The sequence below is a fragment of the Ceratotherium simum genome, chromosome 1 (genome assembly GCF_057802395.1).
Source record: "Ceratotherium simum simum isolate JZ-2026a chromosome 1, ASM5780239v1, whole genome shotgun sequence".
NCBI lineage: Eukaryota > Metazoa > Chordata > Mammalia > Perissodactyla > Rhinocerotidae > Ceratotherium > Ceratotherium simum.
Window position 1 is genome coordinate 62,400,012 of NC_141900.1, and position 25,270 is coordinate 62,425,281.

Sequence of the window (25,270 nt, forward strand, 5' to 3'; positions counted from 1 at the left end):
ATGCCCCAAGACAAAGCTTCCTCTGTGTATATTCATCCCCTACCCCAAATAAAAGGCACCCACTCCCCATGCTCAGAGAGCCATAGCTTTGTGAGATTATTCCCCATGGTCTCCATTTTGTTTGCTGCATGCTATAAATAAAATTCAGCTTTGTGTGACACTACTTCTGGTGCAGTTTGATTAACTTGCCAAGGAGTGGACTCACTTTGGTCCGGTAACAAAACCAGGGTCAAGTTGACCCATACATGCAAAACTGCAGCAAAATATCTCCTTAAGACTTTGAAAAAAATGTATTGCTGTCATGCTTGATGTATGTTCTTTGTTCTGAAACGGTATGTAATCATGCTATAAACCATGCTTCTCTGGAGTGCTTTCTCCCCTGGTGGAGACTGCACTTCCGGGCTAGTCCCCATCATGGCTCAAATAAATCTCATCTTGTCTTTCTTATCTATAGATTGGTTATTGATTATTTGCATCCACATTAGCCTCATTAGCTACATGGTAAAACCACGTCTGCCCCCAGCTCATACTCTGGTCCTCCACTCACTTGGCAGTTGTGTGACTGTGGACAAGTTAATATATTATGCCTTGAATCCTGAATCTGTAAAATGGGAATTATTATGGAGCCTATCTCATTGGATTGGTGAATAAATCACATGAGATAACTTAGAACACTAACTGGCACATAGTAAGCCCTCAACAAATATAAGCTATTATCCTTGTCTTGAAGATGTTTTCTAAGGAAAACCACTTAGGAAATTCTGCTAAGGGCCATTTGGACCTATTGGAGTTTCCTGAGCAGAGGAGCAACATGCACAGCTTTGCCTTTTAGAGATAATCACTGAGGCGCAGTGGGGAGGATGAAATGGTGGGGGGAAAGAATGGACTGGGAGATTAGGGATAGGACTGTCCTCACATGAACACGGATGAGACATTACTGATCTAAAGAATTAAAAAAATATATAGAATTGTATTTAAAGTATACAGAATTTGAATGTTTTAATAAAAATGTAAATGAGAGTACATGTAAAAATTAAAATGGTTTTTCATATTTAAAAATATTAAGATAGGGGCCGGCCCAGTGGCACGGCGGTTAAGTTTCTGCATTCCCCTTTGGTGGCCCAGGGTTCTGCGGTTCGGACCCCGGGCGTGGACCTACTCACTGCTCATCCATGCAGAGGTGGCGTCCCTCATAGAAGAGCTACAACTCTACCGCTATGCTACACAACTATGTACTGGGGCTTCGGGGAAATGAAAAAGCGGAAGATTGGCAACAGATGTGAGCACAGGGTCAATCTTCCTCAAAACAAAAAACAAAAATTCAATAATTTATCTTAAAAATATTAAGATAAATTCAAAATTACCTGCTAAAATAAAAATTATGATTAATAAATATCAGATCTTCAAATAAAAAGTTTTAAAAATACAAATTATTTAATGTTGCAGAAGGTTCTTCTGCACCTGCCCCGCTAATGCTAAACCGTGAGTACTTCTTTAGAACCACGAATTGAAACAGGAAGAGAAGTGACACGGACTTCCATACTACTGCGAAAGGCAACTTCATCCTGATGAGCCTGTCTACTCTCGCACACTCCTGGGGTGGAATTGTTGGTCTCAGGGAAGGTGTGTATGGTTGGGTAGATACTGTCTAACAGTCCTCCAAAGTGGCTGCAGCAGTTGACACTCCTCGCAGCAGTGTGGGAGAGTCCCAGAGCATCACTTGGCATTTTCCATTATTTTCATTTTAGGCACCTTGGTGGGTGTGCACAATGCTATTTCTACAACCAACACATTCTTTATTTTTCTACTCCCTCTCTGGAAAGGGAATCTAGCTTTTCCAGCCAATCCACCCTTGGGGCACGAGGAAAGGAGGAAGCTATCCCTGGATGGTCCTCAGCTGGGGCCTAACCACAAGAGGCGAGTCAGCTGAGGCAAGGTTACACAGAGGGAATCCCGCACACCTGGATTCTCATCTCCACTTCCCCTTTCCTCATCTCTTTGCCTCTTGTCTTGCCTCGTCTCTGGTTCAAATCCTGCTCGCCCTGCAAGGGCTGCTCAGTATTGACCTTCTCCATAAAGCACCTCACTTCTCCCCCCTTCCCCAGCTTTTTTCTTGACATTGACAAGGCATGGAACCGGGAAGTTGGGCAAATCATTAACCTCTCTTGACCTGTTTCCTCATCTGAGGAACGAACATTTGAGCTCGAGCAAGAGTGAATCTAAGTCCCTAACTGATTTGACGTTTTATGACCCTTTAAGGCTCACGGGCCAGAGAACAGAAACAGAAGTGTGTCTTCCCTTGGGTCAGCCCGAGAGTCAGTGCCGGTGTAGAAGCCTATGCCTTTGAAGGTCCTTGTGCGTCTCGGTCTGCATGCCTCGGGTGGAGCTGCGTCCTTGAATGTCCACCCTAGTGGAGTGGCCTGACGCCTCTTTGTGCAAATCCGTTTGCAGGGGGGTACTTGAGACCACGCAGCCCTCCCCGGCGCCCACGGTGCAGCAAGCCTTCTCCAAACTCCGAGGGATGCCGGGTCCTTCCGGGGTTTCGTGTCGAATCTGCTGGCGACGACGCGGCGCCGCGCCGCGGGGTGGGGAATGTGCGGCTGCGCGCGCGCCGCGGCGTTTACGCGGCGATTTCATCATGCTCCCGGCCGGGCCGCGCGCGCCGCTTCCGCCGCCGCCCCCTCCACACCGCCCCGGGCCGCCGGCTCATGCCCTCTCCGCGCCCGGCGCTGCTTAGAGCCGCCCGCGCCGCTCTGCTGCTGTCGCTGCCGCCCCGGCTCCTGGCCCGGCCTCCGCCCCCGCCCCGCCGGCCCCTCAGCACGCCCGCGCGCGCCCCGACCTCCTTCCCCGCCGCCGCCTCCCGGAGCAGCATGGACGGCGCCGGCGCTGAGGAGGTGCTGGCTCCTCTCAGGCTAGCCGTGCGCCAGCAGGTACCGGCATTTCGCGCCCTCCTCTCAGCTCCCGGCCCTCGTCCTCTGGTCCCCTCCAGGTCACTCCCTCTCCTCCCCGGGCACCTGCACCTCGCCGGTTACCCCTCTCCTTCATCCCCTGGAAGCCCTTGGTTTCCTGGCATCTTCCTCGCCTCCTCCACTTTCGACCCCCGTTCCCGCGTGCGCCGGCCACCTTCCTCCCGTGGACCCCGTCCTCCCCTCTCCTTAGGTGACTCCTCGGATCCCCTTCGACATCCTGCGTCCCTCCCCTCGCGCTCTGCTCTCCTTTCCCATTCCTTGTTACTGCCCGCGCCTCTTCTGTCTCCGATGGGGCTGGGATTTCTGACCCTGTGGGTCTCCTCTTGTCCTCGCTCAGTGACCTCAGCTTTAGTTTTCCACTTTCAGCTCTGTTCTTTGTACACCGTGGGTGGCGAGGTTCCCGGTCAGTTATGAGCCGAAGCTGCCGGTTCGCTCTTCATACAGCCAGACTCGCTTTTTTAGTCTTCAGGATGCTTTGAATAGTGTTTCCTCCATTCAGTGCTTAGTTAGCCGAATGATCGGCTGAGGAAATAAAAATAGTTGAAACGTGGGTGTGGGGAGGTGTTGAATTTTTTTCCCCTAATGATGTGAGTTCATCGTCCTTTGCTCATATCATCTTTTCTGGGTTCCGAAAGGGCCATTTGGAATGAGTGAGCTTTCAGATGGTAAACCTGGGAAACTGTACATGTTGCTGAGTTACTCGGTGAAGTCATCCTTCCTTCGTATGGAACATTTGGCAATTTGCTTTTGCGGAAAGGAGGGAGGTTGCATGGGCTGGAGGGCTTGGTGATTTAATACGGGCCTCCTTTTCTTGGAGCACAGCATGGATATCAGAATTTGGAGAGGACAGGAAAAAGGTGATTTCAAATGGATTCTCACTGGAGCCCAGTCAGCTGGAGCCCAAAGCTTGGAATAGGACCCCGGGGATCCGTGACCTAGTAGTAAACCCCGAACGGGTTTCTCCTGCACGGGCGCCTGATGCAATAACTTGCCTTAGCTAGGGAGGGTGGAACCCTCTCTCGGAAATAATTCATTGGGGCAGAGCTGCCGCAAATTCAGCAAATTCTGCTACTTTGCAATGTCTACTTCTCTCTAGTTTGAGTCTAACTGATTCAATAGTGTTTTATTGTGAAATTTCACTATGGGCTTAATTTTTTCTTTTTTATTGTTGGTATCAGAACGCTGTGTATGCGTCTTCCTCCACCCACCCTTCCCAAATAAAATTAGGTGTGGTTCCTTTGTCTTTTCTGTAACTCTCAATTTTTTTTTCGTATTCCTCTCTGTAGAAGGCAGAATACATCTAATTTGGAAAAACACACACCCAAACCCCTCCCTCTGCCACGTTAGCCTGGAACTGCAGTGCAGATTATCCATCTGTAGTGAGACTGTGGAACTAGTTAACAGAAGTAAACTTGAATTGTGGAATAACCTTCTGGTGCGAGTACTATTTTGTATATTGTTTATGTTGGCTTGGTTGTTAACTTTTTTGGTACTTTAAGGTATTTTTCTGAATATGTAAGTTAGTTTCGGTTCTTTTTCTAATTTTCTAGGACCACACATGCATCAGTTAACTCTGGAACTTTGAATCACACTGATTCCAGTCTCAGCTGGAAGGGACTTTGAAGATTATCTAGTTAAACCTCTGTTTTTGCTTGTGAGGAAGTGAGACACACTGTCACATCTATCCGTTTTACATATTTTTGTTGTGGAGTTTGTACAATTGAAGACATCCTTGGCGTGGGATTTTTTATTTATTTATTTATTTATTTTTTGTGAGGAAGATCTGCCCTGAGCTAACATCTGTTGCCAATCCTCCTCTTTTTGCTTAGGAAGACTGGCCCTGGTCTAACATCCATGCCCATCTTCCTCCACTGCATATGGGACGCTGCCCCAGCATGGCTTGACAAGCGGCGGGTCGGTGCGCACTGGGGGTTCCGAACCTGGGAACCCCAGGCCTCTGAAGCGGAGCGTGCGCACTTAACTGCTGTGCCCCAGGGCCTGCCCCTGGAGAGATTTTTAAGGTGCTTAACAATTGGTCTTGTTAGTGGCATGTGTTTCGTGTAAACATGTTTCATATAAATTTGCTAATCTACTAGGCTACCTGGACGCTGTTATTTTTTAAAGGTTTGGTTTGTTGATTGACTGAAATGTGTTTTGCCACGGCATATTCTTTCCAGTTATTTCCTGGAGAATTAGTTATGGAACTTGTAGGAAGGCGTCAGAGCATCTAGGTGACTGCATTAATTGTTTGATGAAGAGCACCCTAGGACAGTTGAGTTTTTAAAAAATTGGGAATTAGTGTAGGGTGGCCAGCCTTTATTTTGCCAAGTAATGCCATTAAAAAAACCAGTACAATCATCAAACTACCGTCTGATTTCCCCTTTCTTTTTATAAAAGAAGGGATATTTTAATACCAAAAAAAGGCAGATCATACCCAGAATAAAGAGCAGTCTTTTATATTTAGTAGGTTTAGCTTTGAAAAAAGATCTAATACACGCCCCCCCCCCCCCCCCCACCTTTTACCATGTTTTGGTGAAAACTCTGTCCTGGAGTGTCTTGTTTGGGAACCATTGTTCTAGGGCAGTCGTTCTCAAAGTGTGGTCTGCAAACCGTTGGAAGTCCCCAAGGTCAAAGCCATTTTCATAATGAAATTAAGACGTTATTTTCATTTTTCACTATGTTGACATTTGTGCTGACCGGGCCAAAGCAGTGGTGGGTAAAACTGCTGTTAGCACTAATCAAGTGAAGGGCACCAGACCGAGTCATTATATTCTCTGTCACACTCTAACAGTTAAAAAAAAAGTCAGTTTTGCTTTGGAGTATCCTTGATGGAGCAGTAAAAATTATTAATTTTATTAACTCCAGACCTTTGTTCATATATCTTTTTAATATTCTGTGTGACGAATGGGAAGTATGCATAAAGCATATGAAATATGATTGTCTCAGGAAAAACACTCAGATGATTGTTTGAGTTGCAGGCTGAACTGTCTGCTTCTTTTCATGGAACACTGTTTGTAAAATGTGTGACAAAGTATTGTTATGCAGCCTTAGGTATTGGGCATTCATTTTCTGGAAAATGAGTGAAGTGAGCCTGTCATTTAGAGAAAACAACTGATAGTATTTGTGGCCCGTAATAAAATCAAGCTTTGATGTGATGAGTGGTGATCTTAACAAATGTGGGTTTTTTTGATACTGTATAGTAAATGGGTCACTATTTGGAAGATCTACATAACTCTCTTAACCAGTATTTTCCAAATGACTGATGCATGATACTATGAAATCAGGTATTGTGAAAAGATCCATTCTGAGTCTAAGATACATGAATGGATTTAATGTAACAGAGTACAGAAAGTTCATTGCTGTAGTTTCCAATTCCACATTGCTACTAACCTTTAAGAAATAACCTTTAAGAGCCAGCCCTGATGGCCTAATGGTTCAAGTTTGTGAGCTCTGCTTTGGCAGCTTGGATTCGGTTCCCAGCCGTGGAACCACACCACTGTCTGTCAGTAGCCATGCTGTGGTGGAGGCTCACATAGAAGAACCAGAAGAACTTACAACTCTGCACAACTTTGTACTGGGTCTTTAGGTGGGAAGAAAGAAGAAAAAAGGAGGAAGATTGCAACAGATGTTAGCTTAGGATGAATCTTCCCCTGAAAAAAAAACCTTTAAGAAACTACCACTTGTTCTTGAGTTTTGGTATAGTATCAAAGAAGAATATCTATGATTATTTGAAAAAGCTTTTAAAAATCCCTCCCTTTTCTAACTATGTATGATTTTCTTCGCATACTTCACCCAAAATCCCATATTGCAAGAGAGGCAGATACGTAAATCTAGCTGTCTGCTGTTAAGCTAGAAATTAAGACATCTGCAAAATTATAAAACTGTCATTCTTCTCACTATTTTTTGTCTTATTTTGGAAAATAGTTATTTTCACAAAATGTTAATTTTATGCATGTTAGCACATATTGAGCTTTTATTATTATTTTAAATGAATTAATAAATATTTTAAAATTTGCATTTTAATTTCTAATACAGTAAAAATTGATAGAAATAACCCACAATAACAAAAACTTTTTGGGGTCCTCAGTTAGTTTTAACAGTATAAAGGGGTTCTGAGACCAAAAAGTTGTATAACTGTTGCCTTAGGGGAACAGAAGTATCTCATTTATATGAAGACAGATTTGGGCTGTTATCTGGAACGCAGTTCCCCAGAAGTTCCCATTCCCTTAGCCTGTTTTTCCCTTTACAGCCCAGGGTTTCCCCCTATATATTTCTCATTGTCTCTGCTTTCTCATTTCCCATTCATTCTTCTGTCCTCTGCTCTCTGCCCTTGGCCTCCACCACTGCCCTTGCCTAGTACTCTAAAGGGTGCTTTTCTGTATCAGCATTTTACCTGTCTTCAGCATTTAACTATGTTGATCATGCTCTTCTGTCGAGAATTGCCCCCCTGCCCCGGCTTTGTCTAAACACTGTGAGATTTAGTAGCTGAAGAAGTATATGTCTCAAGGCCTCTTAGTGCAAACAGACCTGCTGAGATGACTTTCACTTGATCTGGAGGTTTAGGGAGGCACTGGTGTAGAGATTTGCTTAGGTATTTTTAGTATCATTGTCTGGACTTGAGGCCACTTTGAAATGATTGAGGTAGATGTAGCTTGATGCTCTAACAAAGTAACTAGTACGGAGAAAAATGACCAAGAAGGATTTATGTTAACCTGTAGTGAAAATTGTCAAGATAGGAGAGGTTTTTGAAGAATTGCTGGACGGGCTTTCTTTATACCGCCACCTATTTTTGTGTTAATGCGCCTGGTAATTAAAAGCGTAGGCTCTGAAGTTATATTTCCAAAGTTTGGATCTGACTCCACTGTCTACTGGATGGTGATGTTCAGCAAATTTTTTAACCTTTCTGTAGTCAGACTTCTTCATCTGTAGTATGGGAATGGAGTTAGTAACATTAAAATGAGTTAGTTCACACATGGACAAAGAGAACAGATTAGTGGTTACCAGAGGGGAAGGGGGTTGGGGGTTGGTGGGCATAAGGGGTAAAGGGGCACATATATAGGGTGACTGACAGACAATGATGTACAACTGAAATTTCACAATGTTATAAACTATTATGATCTCAATAAAATAAAAAAAAACACAAAACAGAAAATCAGCCTATTAGCCTATTGAGCCTATTATTAAACCGCTCAATTTAGGCAGAGGGTAGCTCCTAACAATAAATAATAAATTCATTTAAAAAAATGAGTTAGTTCATGAAAAGTGCTGAGAACGCTGCCCCCAGTACTTAGTAAGCACTTAGTAAAATGTTAGGTATTATTCCAAAATGATTGTGGCTTATTGGAATGCTGATTTTACGAAACCAGTGCTGGCATGGAGCTCACATATTTTCTTGTGATTGCCGATTTGATGACATTTTGAACCTTTACAAGAGGATTGATGTCTTCTGGATTTGGTAAGAAAGGATGATAGAAGAGCCTTTTTAATGATTTCCTGGGAGGTCTTTAAATGATGATTTATTGTCTAAATTGCTAATATAGGAATAGGTGTGTGAATAACATTACTTGTGTTTTAGTATTTCAAATTTTCTTTTACTGTAATTGGGAGAACACAGATAAAACCTAGATCTTAGCAGTAATAAGAAGACTTAGGGTGAAGAGCCCTGGATTTTCCTCTGCTTTAATTTTCTGAACTGAGAGTGCCCGCTAAAGCTCTTGTTTAATCCACAAAGGGCAAATGGAAAGTTTATGAAGTTTTGTCAACAGCTATAAAACACTTGGAAATCTGACATGAGCTCATCTTAACAAGAACCCTCCAGCCCCGTGTGTGTAAAGCCAAACACCTTATAAAGGTGAGGAAATGTCGTCTTGTTCTTTTTTGGCCAACTGAGTATGCACTGTGATCTGTATGAAGGATCCATGAAGAAGCTCCCTTGGAATGATTTCTCGTCTAATAACCATGTTGCTTTATAATCACAGACTCTTAGTTCGAATATATGTCTTTATGGTAAGAATATATTTAGGAACTAAGCTTCTAGTTGATATTTCTTAAGAGTAATTTAGAGATATTGGTGATGTTTCACATCAGTTTCTTTTAATACACATACCCACACCCCAAAATATAGTTGGATGGTGAAGAAAGAAGAAAAATAATTGGAAATTAGGAATCCTTAAGTACTTTCATCCATGTTTAGATCACTTCCAATTCTTTTGTTTTCAAGATTGGATCATTACAAATCATGATTTTAATTATTCCATTATTCAGAATAAACATGATTATTTCCTTTCTTCATGCATTTTAGAGATGATTAACTCAGTGTAGGAATCCTCAGCCAGCCCTGGTGATCTAGTGGTTAAGATTTGGTGATCTCACTGCTGCAGCCCGGTTCATTTCCTGGTTAGGGAACCATACCACCTGTCTATTGGTTGTCATACTGTGGTGGCTGCATGTTGCTGTGATGCTGAAAGCTATGCCACTGGTGTTTCAAATACCAGCAGGGTCACCCATGGTAGACAGGTTTCAGCAGAGCTTCCAGACTAGGACAGACCAGGAAGAAGGAACTGGCTACCCACTTCCGAAAAATTGGCCATGAAAACCCTGTGAATAGAAGCGGAGCATTGTTTGATCTAGTGCCGGAAGGTGAGAGGATGATGCAAAAGGGCTGGGCAGGGTTCCGCTCCGCTGTGCACAGGGTTGCTAGGAGTTGGAATTGACTCAATGGCGCTAACAACCAGGAATCCTTGCTCTCACACTGCTTCTGTGTGATAGCTAGCTCTCCTTGAATGTATGTGTGCCTAATTCTTTGCCTGAACCTTAAAAGAAAAAAAGTGATTCAGGGAAATTGATTTTAAATTCTTGCTATCTTTACCTTTACTTGTGGTCTTGCTTGTCAGTGCTTTGAGAAGTTCTAAAAGAAAAAGTAAGTGACATATGTGGGAATGCCAGTACTTGACACACGGGTAGATATTTAGAAGAGCTACTTGCCTACTTCTTTCAGACTTTCAAAAAGAACTGCTACTTGCCAGCCTCTTTTCAGAACAAAGACTTTCACAGGGTTCTTATCCCCGTGAAAAAGCACTGTTAGTGACATTTATGAGCTAGGTGTTCTGATAGGTAAAGGAAGGGAAAAGAACCACTGAAAGAGTAAAGAATAAGCAGATAGATACTGAATACCAGGTGCTTGGCACTGTGCTAGGTTTAGGTTGTGAGATCATTCAACAAATATCTGAGTGCCAGAACTGACATGCCAAAATTCCTGACTTAAGACAGGGACAGATAAAATGCATGTACATAAATAAGCCAATGCATTGATAGGGTGATTTATTGTAAGGGTAATGAAGAAGCTAAAATAAAGTTAGAAGGTGACTGAGAATGTTACTTTAGCTAGAGAGGTCAGGATAATAGAATAAAAACTGCTAGTATAATAACAGACCAGACATTTCTATATGATAAGGGAATAAGAGGCGTAGCTAATTCAGTGGCTCTGAACTTGCAGACCCATTGTCATCTTTTACACCAGATATTTTGGAATTCCCCATTACTATCCTGTACTGAAGTCCATACAAAATATCTACTAAATCTAATTAAAGAAAAACTATGTGTACACATAATGCTCTAAATGTAATACAAAGAAATAAAAAGTAGTTTATAATAAAATGATGTGTGTTTCAATATGTAAATTTTGGGGTCTGACTCCACTGGAAGTTATGCTGAAGTAAGCAGATGCTTATACCTGTACATAGATTTACTGTGAATGCAGGTGCTGTAAATGCTCATTGATAAAGGGATGATGTGTTGATTGCTCAGATACCACAGCAGCATTGCCATTGGTCACATGGTTTTTTTTTGTTGGTTTCAAATAATAACTTTTTGTAGAATTCTAAAGAAAACAATATATAGTCTTCCTTTAAATTATATTTTCCTGGGTAGGTTCCTGGAAAATTCAGTGTATGTTAAAACTGGGAAAATACTTCTGATTATATGTAAGCAGAGTTAGACTCTAGGTTCAGATAATTATAAACAGTTTTTTCACCTCCTGACTGGGACATTCAAGAGTAGTGTGAATTGCAGGAGAGGGAGTCTGTCGTTGAATGAGGAGAAGTAAGTGGGAGCTTGGAAAATATCAACAACAAGGGGCAAGGGTGATGACAGGTCCTTCAAAGGAGCTGGGGTTTTAGAAGGAGAAAAGAGGAATCAGTTTGAAAGTACAGAGGAGGGTAAGGAGGACATCTATCCCATTTCCAGCCCCTGAGGATCAAAGGGATAAAGGAGAAAACCCAGCCTCTAGTTGAGACAGCTTCAAAGGGAGAAATGTCCTCAAGGAGCTATTGTGAGGTTGGAATATTAGGGAAACGCTTCATAAAGGATGTGGAAGAAGTTCCTTAAGTGAAGGGAAGCACTTTTGGGTAAGAGGATAAACATTGAAGGCATGGGGGTAGGAACAGTCACCAAATTAGGGAGGCTGTGTGCTTGTGAAAAGAAGGCTTATAACAGTGGAAGAGAAATGACATGAATTAGACTGATTGGGGCCCAGTGTAATCTTAGCGTAGACACCTTTGGATGCGAGACAAACTGGTAGTCTGTTGCAGTAGTCTCTTTATGAGGGGCGAAAGGGAGAGATTCGAGTTGAAATTCTAAGTGAAATTGACCAGATGTTGGAGCTAAAGAAGGATAACTTGATGTTTCTTGTTTGGGAAATGATAAATATTGCTGCCATTAACAAACGGAGAGCAGTATGCAGGAGAAGAAACAATTTGGGGCAGAGAAAAATAATTCAGTTCTCAACAAGTTGGGTTTGAAGTATCTGAGAAATAACTTGGCTACCGCTAATTGAGGTGTTTTATAGCATAATAACAGCTATCTTTTTTTGTATGTCTGCTGTGTGTTAGGTACTGTTGAAAATATTCTGCTTAAATGGTTTTGTTTACTCCTTGTAACAATCCAATGAGATGAGTATTGTCATCCTGATTTTATAGTTGAGGCAACTGAAGCTCAAAGAGGTTTCAGCTTGCTCAAGATTTCACAGTTAGCTGATCAGGGATTGAAACCCAGGTCTTTAACCCCTCTTAAGCACTATGTTTTATACAGCTTGTCTAGGTGTGGATTTTTGTTTTGTATGTTGTTTGGATTTCACGATGTTTCCTAAATCTGAGAACTTGTATCTTTGAGCAATTATAGAAAAATTAGTAGCCATTAGCTTTTCAAATATAACTTTTATAATTTTTCTTTATTCTTTTCTTCTGGAATTCAGGTTAGATGAATATCAGACTCTCATTCTCTTCTCTGTCTCATTACCTCATTTATATTTTTAACTATTTGTCTCTCCTACATTGAATGGATTATCCATGGATAATTTCTTTAGGTCTGTCTTCTAGGTCACTAATTCTCTTTTCAGCTGTGTCTGATCAACTATTTAACATGTCCAGTGAGTTTTTAATTTCAGTGATTCCTTTCCAGATGTTCTATGTGGTTCTTTTTCAAGTTCCCCGATTGTTTTTGATAGTCTCGTTCTTTGCTCATGTTTTTGATTTCTCTTTTTATTTTTTTAAAATATCTTAAGCATTTAAAAAGTATATTTGGTCATTCTGATACTTTTGGAGGATCTAATTCTATTATTTGTCCTTTCTGCTGAGTCTCACTTATGGTGGCTTATTTCCTCATAGGTTTTTAAATTTTGAGTTGAGTGGTTATTATTTTGGCGACTTTAATCTGTGAAAATCCTAAAAGGCCTGTGTGGAAGGTTTACTCCTCCAGAGAGCAGTTGCTTCTGTGGGGCACTCAAGGGCTCTATCAATTTGACAACTTTACTTTCTCAGCTTGAAGTACCCAGACCATGTAGGTAGTGTTTTGTTTGTTTGCTTTTCCAGATTACCTTTTTCACAACATCACTGCAAGTGTAGGAATCAGTGGACAGGTGGTAGGTTGTTGGAAGTGAACAAAGTAATTTAGAGAAATTACCAAGGAAAAAATTCTAACAGTTAAGAAAAGGGTAGAAGAAGATGAGTCAGGAGTGACTGAAAAGAATTGGTCAGAGAAGTAAGTGGAAAACCAAGACAGTCATTTTTTGTAAGTGAGAGAGGAGAGATTCAAAGAGAGGGTGGTCTATTTATTGGTTCCTCTGTGTTCCCAGTACAAATCTTGCTCTTTCCTACTTTTATCAATGCTCTTCTCTCCTTTTCTACCTGTCTCCTGCCCTAAAAGAAAGAAAAAAGCACACTAGTAATAATCGCCCTTAGAGCATAGTTATTTGTATACTTGTTTGTATATAGTGCTGGATTATAAATGCTGAGGGCAGAGACCTTCAGTTGTTCCTAATGACCTCTCACATAATAAACATTTGAGTTGCTTCATTCTTGCACAGCTACTTTTTTCAAAAAGCATGCTTAAAAACACATTTCTAACTTTTCTTGACTTCTGAAACCAATCCGGAATATAAATTCTCTTTGTTGACTAGGGAGATCTTGTGCGAAAACTGAAAGAAGATAAAGCACCCCAAGTAGATGTAGACAAAGCGGTAGCTGAGCTCAAAGCCCGGAAGAGGGTTCTGGAAGCAAAGGTGAGTCTGGAGATCCTAAAATAGGAATGTAAGTAGGTATAGGATTGTTCATCTTTATTTAATCTCTTTGGGTGGGAATGACCTAGAGAAGTTTCAGAACAAGTATCATTTGCTTTATCTATATTTATCCAGAACGCCTTCTCCTCCTCCTCTACCTGGCAGACTCCTCATCCTTTCAGAGTGCAACTCTAAGTGTCACCCTTTCTGTGAAGCCTTCCTGACCCCTGCCCTGCCCCTTCCCACAATTCCTAGACTCAGTGCACTCCATCAGTTTCCCTGGAAGATGTTATGCTTGCTCTTCTTTATAAATTCCATGCCTGGAAATAATGGTTTTGTGTTAAAATTTTTTTTTCTTTTAAGGGAAAGGTCTGTCCATCTGATACCTGCTCCCAAATCTTTCAAACAATAAATCTCCCATCACCAAACTGAAGTAGTTTGGAGTTTTAAGTCCCTATTTTGCTACGATGATCCACTAAAAATTCAGATATTGCTTATCAGTGTCTGCATCTAAGTAAGCTTAAGTCTTATAATCTTGGAAATGATCATATACTTTCCTAAATAATTAAGTCAAGGTATCTTTTCTATTACTCAAAGGGGGCAAAAACCCTAGAGTTTCTATTTTTTCTAAGGGTATCAAAATGTCTGATAAATTTTATATTGAATTCTGCTGAGGAATAAACTAAATTCACATATATAAATTCAAATTCCCACTGACTCCTCCAATCACGTTTTCTATTTAAAAATCCCTTCCAGGAGCTAGCATTACAGCCCAAAGATGACATTGTAGACAGAGCGAAAATGGAAGATACGCTGAAGAGGAGGTTTTTCTACGATCAAGCTTTTGCTATTTATGGAGGTAGGGGATTAATGACAGAAAGGACAGTTGTGTTGTTAGTGGCTTTAATATTGTTCTTAAAAACGTGGCTTCCCAATTGATAGCTGATTGTGTCAGGTCACATACAGCAGAGGATAGATATTTTCTTTTCATTTGTTTAGAGTCATCCATTAGTGTAATACCTGTTCTTTTTCCCTTCTACCCTACTTATTTTTGAAAATGGCTTTTTTTTACATCAGGACAGGGAATTTTTGGCAGCCCAGGTATTAAGCATTTAATGTATCCATGTACATCTCAGATAGACTCTTCTTAAAATGCAGTAGAGATTTTGGAGCAGTAGAGGGCCATAGTGACACTGGCCAGCTGTACTGTGCATCTCCACACAAGGGCAGTGGTAAACCAAGTCCCTAGATTATTCTTTATGGCAACTGCCAGGAGAAGACATTCTTCATAGGTATGTAGGCAAATCTCTACGTCTTTCCAAATGCTATATGAAGATTTGTAGGCAAATATAATTCACTGATTAAATGTAGAACGATATTTTTTTCATAGTCGACAGAGATCGTTGCCACGGTATTAAACTTTTAGTACTTTGCCACTGAAACTTGATTCGAATTTGGCTAAGCAGATCTCTAAATGTTTAACTTCCTGAGGTTTAAATAGTGGCTCAGATATCCAAGAATAAGTTAGAGAATTGGGTGTTAAAATTTTAGATCATTGTTATCAGCTGATGCAACAGATTATTTTCTAGTTTCTATGGAAGAAAACTACAGTCATTCATCACTTAACAACGGGGATATGTTCTGAGAAATGGGTCGTTAGGCGATTTCGGTTGTGTGAACATCATAGAGTGTACTTACACAAACTTAGATGATGTAGCCTACTACACATCTAGGCTATACAGTACTAATCTTATGGGACCACCGTCGTATATGCGGTCTGTTGTTGACTAAAACGTCCTTATGCGATGCATGACTGTAATCTGCTTTTTCTTTGTGTTTCTCTCATATGGAGGACCTTCTTTTGCTTTTAGTTTTTTCTAATCCTACTTGAAATACTTAATATGGAAATAGTAGAACGGAATAAGAGCTTTTTAATTGTACTTCTGTCAGCTAGCCGGAAGTAAGGCTCTTCACTGTTGAGGGATTTGAATTGTTGACTTCAGTGCCTTTTTAGGGAGATTGTGAAATCTTGCAGGTATCTGTTTCTCATGTCTCCTTGCCTTCATTTGTTCAGAGTGACAAGGTCCAGTACACATTTTCCTTGTTCATGATTTATAGGTGTTAGTGGTCTGTATGATTTTGGGCCAGTTGGATGTGCTTTGAAGAACAATATTATTCAGACCTGGAGGCAGCACTTTATCCAGGAGGAACAGATCCTGGAGATTGATTGCACCATGCTCACCCCTGAGCCAGTTTTAAAGTAAGATTTCTACTTTGACGGCTAAAATTCTTTAATATGTTTAAGTAACTTTTTCTGATTACAAAAACTACCTGTGTTTGTTGTAAAAATCTGAAAAATAAAGAAAAACAGAAAATATACATCTACTGTCCACATATAGCCATGTTAAAATTGTCGTATTTATCTTTCCTGTCTTTATTCTCTGTAAGTCCCTATATCTATATTAATGTTAGTAGCACACTGTTTTTTTCACATAATGTAGGTGAACATAAGTCATTAAATGTTCTTCTAAATTTTTAATGACATTTTTAATGACAGTGTAGTATTCTGTTTTGTGAATGTGCCAAAATTTATTTATCTAGTGCCGTATCGCAGGCATTTATATGGTTTCTGACTTTTGACTGCATTGAACATCCTAATAGATGTATTTTTGTGTATATCCTTGATTATTTCCTTAGTATAGTTCTTGGAAGTTCTGGGCAAAGGTGTGTATACATTTTAAATCAAAGACTACTATTTGTATTGAAGTTTCAGTGCAGAAATTTAGATTATTCCTACCAAATTTGTTGAAGGCAGGCAGGATTTCTCAAATATAAAACTGTAAAAGAGGAATTCTTGCCATTTGGTATCTTATCACGTCATTTATTTAATGTTGCCTGCTAAAGAGCTAATTTTCACTATTTGCATTCTTTAGGCTTTGTCTTAATAATTTCAGTCAGTGAAGAAAAGATGAATTCCTGATGATGGGTCTAAAAGATCAGGACAACCTATTCTTTAGCAACTTGGCCCACTGATAAGAACTGTATAGAGATAATACCAGTGTCCATAAGGCTTCAGTTGGCAGAAAACTCTTTCCTTAAGGTTCACTGTCTATACTGAATTATCACAAATTCTTGGCTAGTCAGATTCCCCATGGTTTTGGCCTTTGCTTAGATCACTAATACTAATAGGACAGGCATAGATTGATTGATTCTTCAGAGTAGCACAGACTTTATGACAACTTGTGAAAAAGTATAATCTAGTTGATTTCTTTTTTCCTATGGGGAGGAAGAACTTGGGGAAAGGGTAGGAATAGATTTGAGGAAGAATTTTCCCTGGCATATACATTATTATCTACCATGGATACATCATTATAGATACAGGAGCTTCCATCTTCAGATATACAAATATAAACTATGGATAAGCATGTAAAAGGAAGATTATCTTATAAGGTAAAATCAGTGTGTTAATTTGTATGAAAATGACACATTGTTGGCATTTGTTAACTTAGGACTTCTGGCCATGTAGACAAATTTGCTGACTTCATGGTGAAAGATGTAAAAAATGGAGAGTGTTTTCGTGCTGACCATCTATTAAAAGGTATGATTCTTCATCTCAGATAAATATCCTTTCAAGTAGGTTTGATCAAAACAAAGGGTTTAGATTAAACTTTTCTCAAATGTTTCTATTAAATTTTTTGGGGGGGGGCATAACAAACAGAGTGAAGTGCACAGATCTTAAGTATACGGATCCAGTTCCTTATTTTAAAAAAAAGTAGTTATATACAGATAGAGATTCTAAGTCAGCAAAAGAAGACAGTATCTATCACGACTGTCCCTGTCAAGTTAACCATGAAATTCATATAAATTAAGAACATTATCCTTGGATTCATTTTTTTACCTGTCCAGCATTGAAACTCAGAAGTACATTGTCCTTTTTGATTGAAATTGACATTTACCAATACTGTTCTTATAGCTCATTTACAGAAGTTGATGTCTGATAAGAAATGTTCTGCTGAGAAGAAATCAGAGATGGAAAGTGTCTTGGCGCAGGTGAGTACTTGGGAGATGTTATCAGTGACTCAGGTAGGTGCCGTCTTTGTTTCAGCATTTGATGACTGTTGAATTCCACATTGTGCTGACCCTGCCACAATTGGGAGGAAGCAGAGTTTACCTTCTCTCCCTCATAGCGTCTCTTTTTGCATTTTTATTCTTCTCTCTCTACCTTTTGTGGCTAACCCTTTATTTTAGCTGAAACTAGCAAGTCAGTGTAAATAGGCATGAAATTTATTCTTTCTCCTTGGAAACTGGTTTTCTGGATTTAATAGCAAAAACCGGAGGAGTGACAAATGATGAATAGTGTTCAGTGTTGGTGTGGAGATTTAGGGCAGATGTCTTTATGAGCACTGTCTCATCAGCCACTTGATCTGCCTCTGGTTGCACTGTCCCCGACTACATGCTACTGTTCTAGAACCTGATCAGGAGACCACTGCTTTTCCTGTAGACTAACGTTTTATAATTTCTATTTAAGTTGACAAATTTTAGAGAAGACAGAAGAGACCATTGAGATAATCTGTTTTGACTTTCACCAAATGAAGGGATATCTTCTGTATCAGAAATAGTTCTTATCCTTTTTTTGCGTCACACACTACTTAAAGAATATGATGAAAACTGCACATCTTTGCCCCCGGAAGATGCAAATGTCCATTTGTATGTGTTGCTGATTTCTCACCTCATGTATCCATTTAAGCAAAGTACATTTGTCCAACACCATGTTTGATCATGAGGTTCACCAAGGCTCACCTCTTTAATTTTATTTACTTCCCTGGGTAAAAAAAACAACCACCAGTGCTGTGCTGTGTTTATACATACTTTCTTTACACTGGTATATAAATATGTGAGGCTGAATGTAGAACTCCCTAACTCTGCTTTTTTTCTCATGAGAATTTACTGGAGACTTTTCCACTATTGCCCTAATTTATTTTAACACGCTAACTTTTCTTTGTGTTATCTAGCTTTCTAACATTAGCTGAGAAATTTTTTCCTTCCTCATTTAAATTGAAAATCATCTTAATCCGGCTGTTGCCTCATCTGCGAATGTATTTTGGTCCTTGTGAAGTATAATTTTATCCCTTACTTGAAGCTCATTGCTTTAGTATTGTTACTCCTGGAAAATTGATTCTTGTATTTTGATACTGTTATAGTGACACATTTGTTTCTCATTTCCTTCTTTTTCCAAGGGCATGATCTTTATTAGAAAGAAGAAATGAAAAGCACTTCTAATTACCCCTTAATTACTCTGTTTCCCATTCAGAATGTTAGATTTACTAAGGTTTTGTGTATATGTGTCTTTGGTCTTCACAGTTTTATTCATTTTCAAGTGAATTTTCAGAAGCAGAAAGTAGGTAGCTGATTTGTTAAGTCATAATTTATAGTTTGAACACTGACTTACTGTTTCATCTGAGATTCAGGTTCTAGGAGAGCACTGTGTTTTTTGATTTGCTGTATCAGATATGTATACAGCTGTCAATATAATCTTCAGTGAAGAGTTAGGGGCTCATGGGAAATGGTCTGGTGCTCAGAAATGGCCCCGGTGGATTCATGGCCGAAGGCCCATCTATTGCTTGAGCACATAATAGCATTTTCTGCACCTGTTAGTGCCTGTGAGTATTTTCCAGCTTTTTGAAGCATGATGGTTTCTTTATAAGGTGCTGACTCACCCTCTGTGGTAGGAAGAGCTTTATTCCTGGTATGTAGATTCAACGCTCAGAATTAATTCTCTTGTTTCTCTTCTCTGTTATTTTTGCTGACCCATCTCTGCATGTACCAGTTTTTAAAGTCATTTTTAACTTTTTATTATGAAATATTCAAAACATATAAAAATAGAAAATAGTATAATAAACACGTACCCATCAGCTTTCTTCAATGTTTTCACATTTTGTTGAATCTATTCCCTACTCAGTTTCCTGCCTTCTTCCCCAAAGTTTTTCGAAGCACATCTCAAACATCAATTTTTTACATCTGTAAATATTTCATTATATATCTCGAAAAGATAAAAATCCTTTAAAAATGAACCTCACTGCTATTACCTTGGTAAATATTAATAACAACATGATATTGCCAAATTCCCCTCCATAGGGGTTTTGATTCCTGTCTGTATCCTCGGAATCTTTTCTTCCTGACTTCTTTTTTCATTATGTCTTCTATTGAAAACAGTATATATTCTCGAATTGCCTGGGAACCAGAGATGTTCCACAGGCTCTTTGACTTTCTCCTCGAGTAGGGAGACCAGCTGATGTTTGTGGTATTCATATCTTGAAGTCCCTGGGACAGTTTCCTCACTGATCCAGTCTCCTGGGGAATGAAATGGTATGAATATGAGATTTTGTGAATTCCCCCTGGAACTTCTATAGATGTAGAGCCTAGATGGCTGAATTTTTTTTTAATTATTTATTCAAATTTGGAACATGTGGTTAGTGTGAGTAGGTTATCTTTCTGTGGAGTGAACATGTTCATTGAATTTATGAGGGGAGTGAATGTAATTGTAATAGTCACCTTTTATTGAGTAAGTTCTGTGTGCCAGGCCCTGTGCTGAGTACTTTATGTATATTATTTTATGTATTTAATCTTCATAGTAGCCCTTCATAGTGAGGTAGATTATGTTCTCCCTATTTCACAGATAAGCAAACTGAGGCTTAGAGAAGTTAGGTAAGAACTTAATCTTGGGTCACACAACCCATAAGTGGTAGAGTTGGGTGATTTACCTAGGTTTTTCTGATTCCAAAGCCTGAGTTCTTATGGCCATGAGTTGATTTATCTAATTATTTTGTTTCTATTAGGAGGTTTTTTTTTTTTAAGTTTTAAGTATTGTTTACTATTAGATAGTTTGTTGAAGTCATTTGAAATTCTTGGATTGCAGGTCATACATCATTTTAGAGGGTTTGGCATTGATCAGTGTATAGAATGTGCAGGACATTGGAAAATGCAGAGATGAGTAAGACACAGCTTCTGCCTTCAAGGAGCTTAACATCTAGCGTGAAAGGAAAGTTATATGCACATTTAGTTAATAGACAGGGAAGTGAGCTTGAATCTTAAATATGCACAGAGTGGTAAAATTCAACTTTGAAAACTTTACATGATTTCAGATTCTTGCCAACCAGTAACTATTACAATTGAACAAGAGGTATTCTGCCTTATCTTTCATTGTGAAATGGTGAGTGTGTGAGTTTTACGTCAGTCCCAGAAAGATACTCCATTTCTCTGTTGGTAAATGGAAAGTGTGTAAACTGGTTATGGTTTTAATGTGGATTTGTTGAAGGTTAGGTTAATTCTGATGTTCTTATTTTTGTGAGTTTTAATGAAAGATGGGGTTTTATGTATAATGCTTTATCTTATGCCTTGTTTTTTTCTCAGTCTTTTACGCTAATTATTTCTTTGACATGTTCTTTAGCTCGATAACTGTGGACAGCAAGAACTTGGGGATCTTTTCGTGAACTATAATGTAAAATCTCCCATTACTGGAAATGATCTCTCCCCTCCAGTATCTTTTAACTTAATGTTCAAGACCTTCATTGGGCCTGGAGGAAATATGCCTGGGTATGTATCACTTATATGTTTATATAATGAAGTTATTAAAATTGCTTGTAATAAAGGGTAAATATCAGTATTAGCCATGAAGGAAAAATTCTTAAAAGTGATATGTAGAAAGTGCAGATAAATATATTAAGGAGAAATAATGACAGACATATTCTTAAATTTTATTTCTTCTAATTCTTTCTGAATATAATTTTTTTTAGCATATATGATGATTTTTTTGCCATAAAATAAACATAAAAATCTGTGATCATCTTATCTTGTAGTTATAGCTGCATAGGGCAAAAGAGACAGTTGAAGAATGATTCTGAAAGTCATTGAACTTACTGCTGAAGGAGACTTGAGGAACTGTTTAGTCTAGATCAACACTGTCTAATAGAACTTCCTGCGGTGATGGAAATAGTCTATAATCTGTGCTGTCCAATATGGTAGCTACTGGCCACATGTGACTGTTGAGCACCTGAAATGGGGCTCAGTGCTTCTGAGGAACTGAATTTTAAAATTTATTTAATTTTAATTAATTTGAATTTAAATAGACATGTGACTAGTGGCCTACCATATTGTTCAGCATAGGTTTAGCTTGTTGATTTAAAAGGTGTAGTTTTCACAGATAAAGAAGACCTGAGCAGTTTACAATATAATCCAGAACTAAAATCTGTATTTCCAGCTTCCTTATCCATTGTTAACAAACTTAGCCAAAGTATTCCATTTCATAGCTTCAGATAGTTTTCTTATGGTCTCATTTTAGGGTAAGAGAGAGTAGGTTTTTGCTAGGTGAAGCTAGATAGATCATGTTTCCTAGAGTAGAAACTAAAGAGTAATAAAGATTAATTGTGACAGAATGTATTACTGGAATTATTTTAATAAGACACCAGATTGATTTTGGATATTTTGTGGAAAGAGGCCAAAGGTCAACCTTTCATTTTGGCAATACATACAAAGAGTCATAAAATGCTCCATACCCTCTGACCTGTCATCCCACTCCTGGGAATTTATGTAAGGAAATAATTCAAAAGGAAAAGAAGCTATACTTATCAAGAGTATATAAATCAAAAGTAGAAATAACGTCTTTATCCAATAATTTGAGGATGGTTAAATAAATTATAGTAAAGTAGATCATTTTAGTAGAATACTCTGCAGCTGTTAAATATGAGAAATTTTTACGATTATTTAGAAAATGGAAAATTTTAAAATAAAGAATACATAATTTTATACATTCTGCTTATAAATATGCATATAAACTGTAGCTATACTTATATTTGGATGAAATCTGGAAAGGACCACAAAAATGAAGAGTTGGTATGTTAGGGTGAGAAGAGGGTAAAATTTTATTTTTCTTTTGTTTTAAAGTTGTTTTCATAAAACATTTATTTTGAAGTAGGCTTTTGGGAACGCTTTCTTAGTTGATGTTTTACACAGAATATTTTCTGTGAAATTGAGAAGAGGTCAATGGCTATAGTGGTGTATTCACTTAACTGTATCTTTATATAAAAATGTGGAGAAATACAGAAGCCGCCTCTGGCTAAAGATGTAAAATACCACAAAGAAGAAAGCAGTATGAAAAATCTTGAAAATTGCCTGGCTTATTGTGATGAGTGAGCTCTAATGTTAAATGTTAGCCTGTACTGGCTTCTTTAGCCCCACAGTTATGCTCTAATATGTGGGTTAACAGAGGTATACTTAGGCCTGGGTCTTATTTTCAGAAGGATCTAAAATTGTCATCTGCCTCCATGTAAATGATAGTCAGGAGAATATCAAAGGTTTTGGGGACATTATGAGAGAGATGGTGTTTGACTAACTGGAGCGATTAAGTAAAAATTAAAAAAACATTTCTAACAGTAGTATTGCCATACCAATTACCTGATACATTCTCGAATACTTGCTTGAGAATGTTTGCTATCGAGGGAAGTATCTGTTTCTAGATCTCTGTTTTAGGGCCTATACAGTTTTGTATGAAAATAGTATATTTAGGACTTTTAGGATTTGTATCTAGAATTTCAGATTTGTTGGAAAAAATAATTTCTTTCTTTATAACAGACTGATTTATTTAAATTTATAGGTACTTGAGACCAGAAACTGCACAGGGAATTTTCCTGAATTTCAAACGACTTTTGGAATTCAACCAAGGAAAATTGCCTTTTGCTGCTGCCCAGATTGGAAATTCTTTTAGAAATGAGATCTCTCCTCGATCTGGACTGATCAGAGTCAGGTACTGCCTGTGTTATTCTTCTGATAAAATTAGTGAATGACATTGGCATTGAATTGGAAATGAAAGCTTGCTATTTTGAAACAATTCTGCTTCATTCTTACATGATTATGTATTTATTTTTGTCCTCCAAAAAAGCGTGTTTTACATTTATAATCTCCAAATGTGGTCTCCGGGATGATGGGTAGTTTTTGTTTTTTTTAAAGATTTTATTTATTTATTTTTCCCCCAAAGCCCCAGTACATAGTTGTCTGTCATAGCTGCACATCCTTCTAGTTGCTGTATGTGGGACGTGGCCTCAGCATGGCTGGAGGAGTGGTGCCTCGGTGCGCACCCAGGATCCGAACCTGGGCCGCCGGCAGCGAAGCGCACGCACTTAACCGCTAAGCCACGGGGCCGGCTATGATGGGTAGTTTTGAGTGATCTGAGTGAACTTGAAGGGAAAGGAAAGGGGGTGAAGAAGAGCTTCAGTTTCTCACCTGCTCCAAAATGATCTTTCCCCTTGTTCATCATGTGTTTTGAGGATGGCAAGGTCTTGATTATCTAAACCAAGCATTTTCTGCTAATGGTGATATATGTAAGTATAGGGTGAGGTAAGGATGAAGTGATGGATATGACAGGAGGATCATCACGTGTCCAGGGCAACAGCATTGCTGGAGTTGGGTTGAGGGGGTGAGGTTGTTTCAATAACTGATTGGTGTTCATCTAGATATTTGGGGTGCCTATATGACAGAAAGGCCAGCTAGCAAGCTTACTGCTGTCTGCTCTAGTTCAGACACTCACTTGCGTCTATTCTAATAACTTCCCTTTGTCAGATGGATCCAGGAATGTGTGGGAAGGCATACTGGCATTGTTTAGTTCCATTTTTCTTTGAAAGTTTATTATGACTCAGCTGTTAATGACTTAAGCTTTTTGTGATTTCTGTACATTTTTTTACTGATACCATCTCTTAGGGTAATAAATTCCATATAAAAAAATAGGATATGTAGGTCAACTTAACTTTCTTAGGCTCCAGAAGTATTTCCCAACGCCCCACCCATTTCCTCTCTTCTTTTCTTACTCATTATAATCACAGATTTCAGTCCTAACATATCCCAGCCACTGACTCTTCATCAAAGCACCCAGAGCACCTGCCTAATCTTGTTAGTCCCCATGACACCCTCTAAGGAAACGCCCCTACGTTCTGACCAAACTGTATCTTCAGGCCTGTAGTCCCTTCAGCCTTATGGTCTAGAGAGAGAGAGGGGACTTCATGGAGGAAAGAGCTTACACAACTTAGAGAAGTGGAGTGGGGAGGATCCCTCTGGGCCTTCATGCAGTAATCAGAAACTCTAACCAGGATTATGACCACGAAAAACTTGTCAGATTTGAGTCTGCTTTATTTCCCAACATCTGTTTTTTTCCTATCTTTTTTTCCTTTTGTTTTTTGGCTTCCCCTCTGTTGCAGTAGTGTCTGCAAGCATGCTTTCAAAATACCGAGGAAGCTGTGTAAGACTGACCTTGTCTAAACCCAGGGTTTTGGAGAGGATTTACGTCAAGTAGAGTAGCTATTGGAAGCTTATAAAGGACTGTGAAGTAAGGCAAAACCTGGGGCCTGTGGAGTAAAAAATGGTAAATAGGCAAACCAGCTCAGAACTGAGGAGTGATCCCAGGGGTTAGCTGGTGAAAGGCCCTTGGGGCTTCCTGGCATTTTATTCCTTGGTCGTTTTCACTTCCAAATGTTCTGTCTGGATTTTGGCAGGTTTTGTTATGTGCCTCTGCAGGATCCTGACTAGAAGTCCACTCCCATGAGTCAATGTCCCCATGGGTTTTGTTCCATGATAGGGCTAGGATTTGTTTGTTTAGTGTTAGGTTTCTTCTTGGTGACATGGAGTTACCAGGTGATTGGTCTTTCTATAACTATGATCCTTTTGTTTAGGTTGGGAGTATTAGATTGTTCATAGGAAATTTAAA

General features: G+C 39.2%; 1 protein-coding gene across 1 annotated transcript in view; it reads left to right on the forward strand.

The window, feature by feature from the left end:
* Nucleotides 1–2,689: 2,689 nt before the first annotated feature.
* The window catches only part of GARS1 (glycyl-tRNA synthetase 1), a 42,470-nt gene continuing 19,889 nt past the window's right edge, over nucleotides 2,690–25,270 (forward strand). Inside the window, exons 1-8 of the mRNA XM_087429211.1 lie at nucleotides 2,690–2,930; nucleotides 13,423–13,524; nucleotides 14,278–14,380; nucleotides 15,640–15,781; nucleotides 17,031–17,119; nucleotides 17,495–17,571; nucleotides 20,969–21,114; nucleotides 23,171–23,320. Of these exons, the coding sequence (XP_087285337.1) occupies nucleotides 2,709–2,930; nucleotides 13,423–13,524; nucleotides 14,278–14,380; nucleotides 15,640–15,781; nucleotides 17,031–17,119; nucleotides 17,495–17,571; nucleotides 20,969–21,114; nucleotides 23,171–23,320 (1,031 nt within the window). The 5' untranslated portion in view covers nucleotides 2,690–2,708. The remainder of the gene's footprint in view (nucleotides 2,931–13,422; nucleotides 13,525–14,277; nucleotides 14,381–15,639; nucleotides 15,782–17,030; nucleotides 17,120–17,494; nucleotides 17,572–20,968; nucleotides 21,115–23,170; nucleotides 23,321–25,270) is intronic.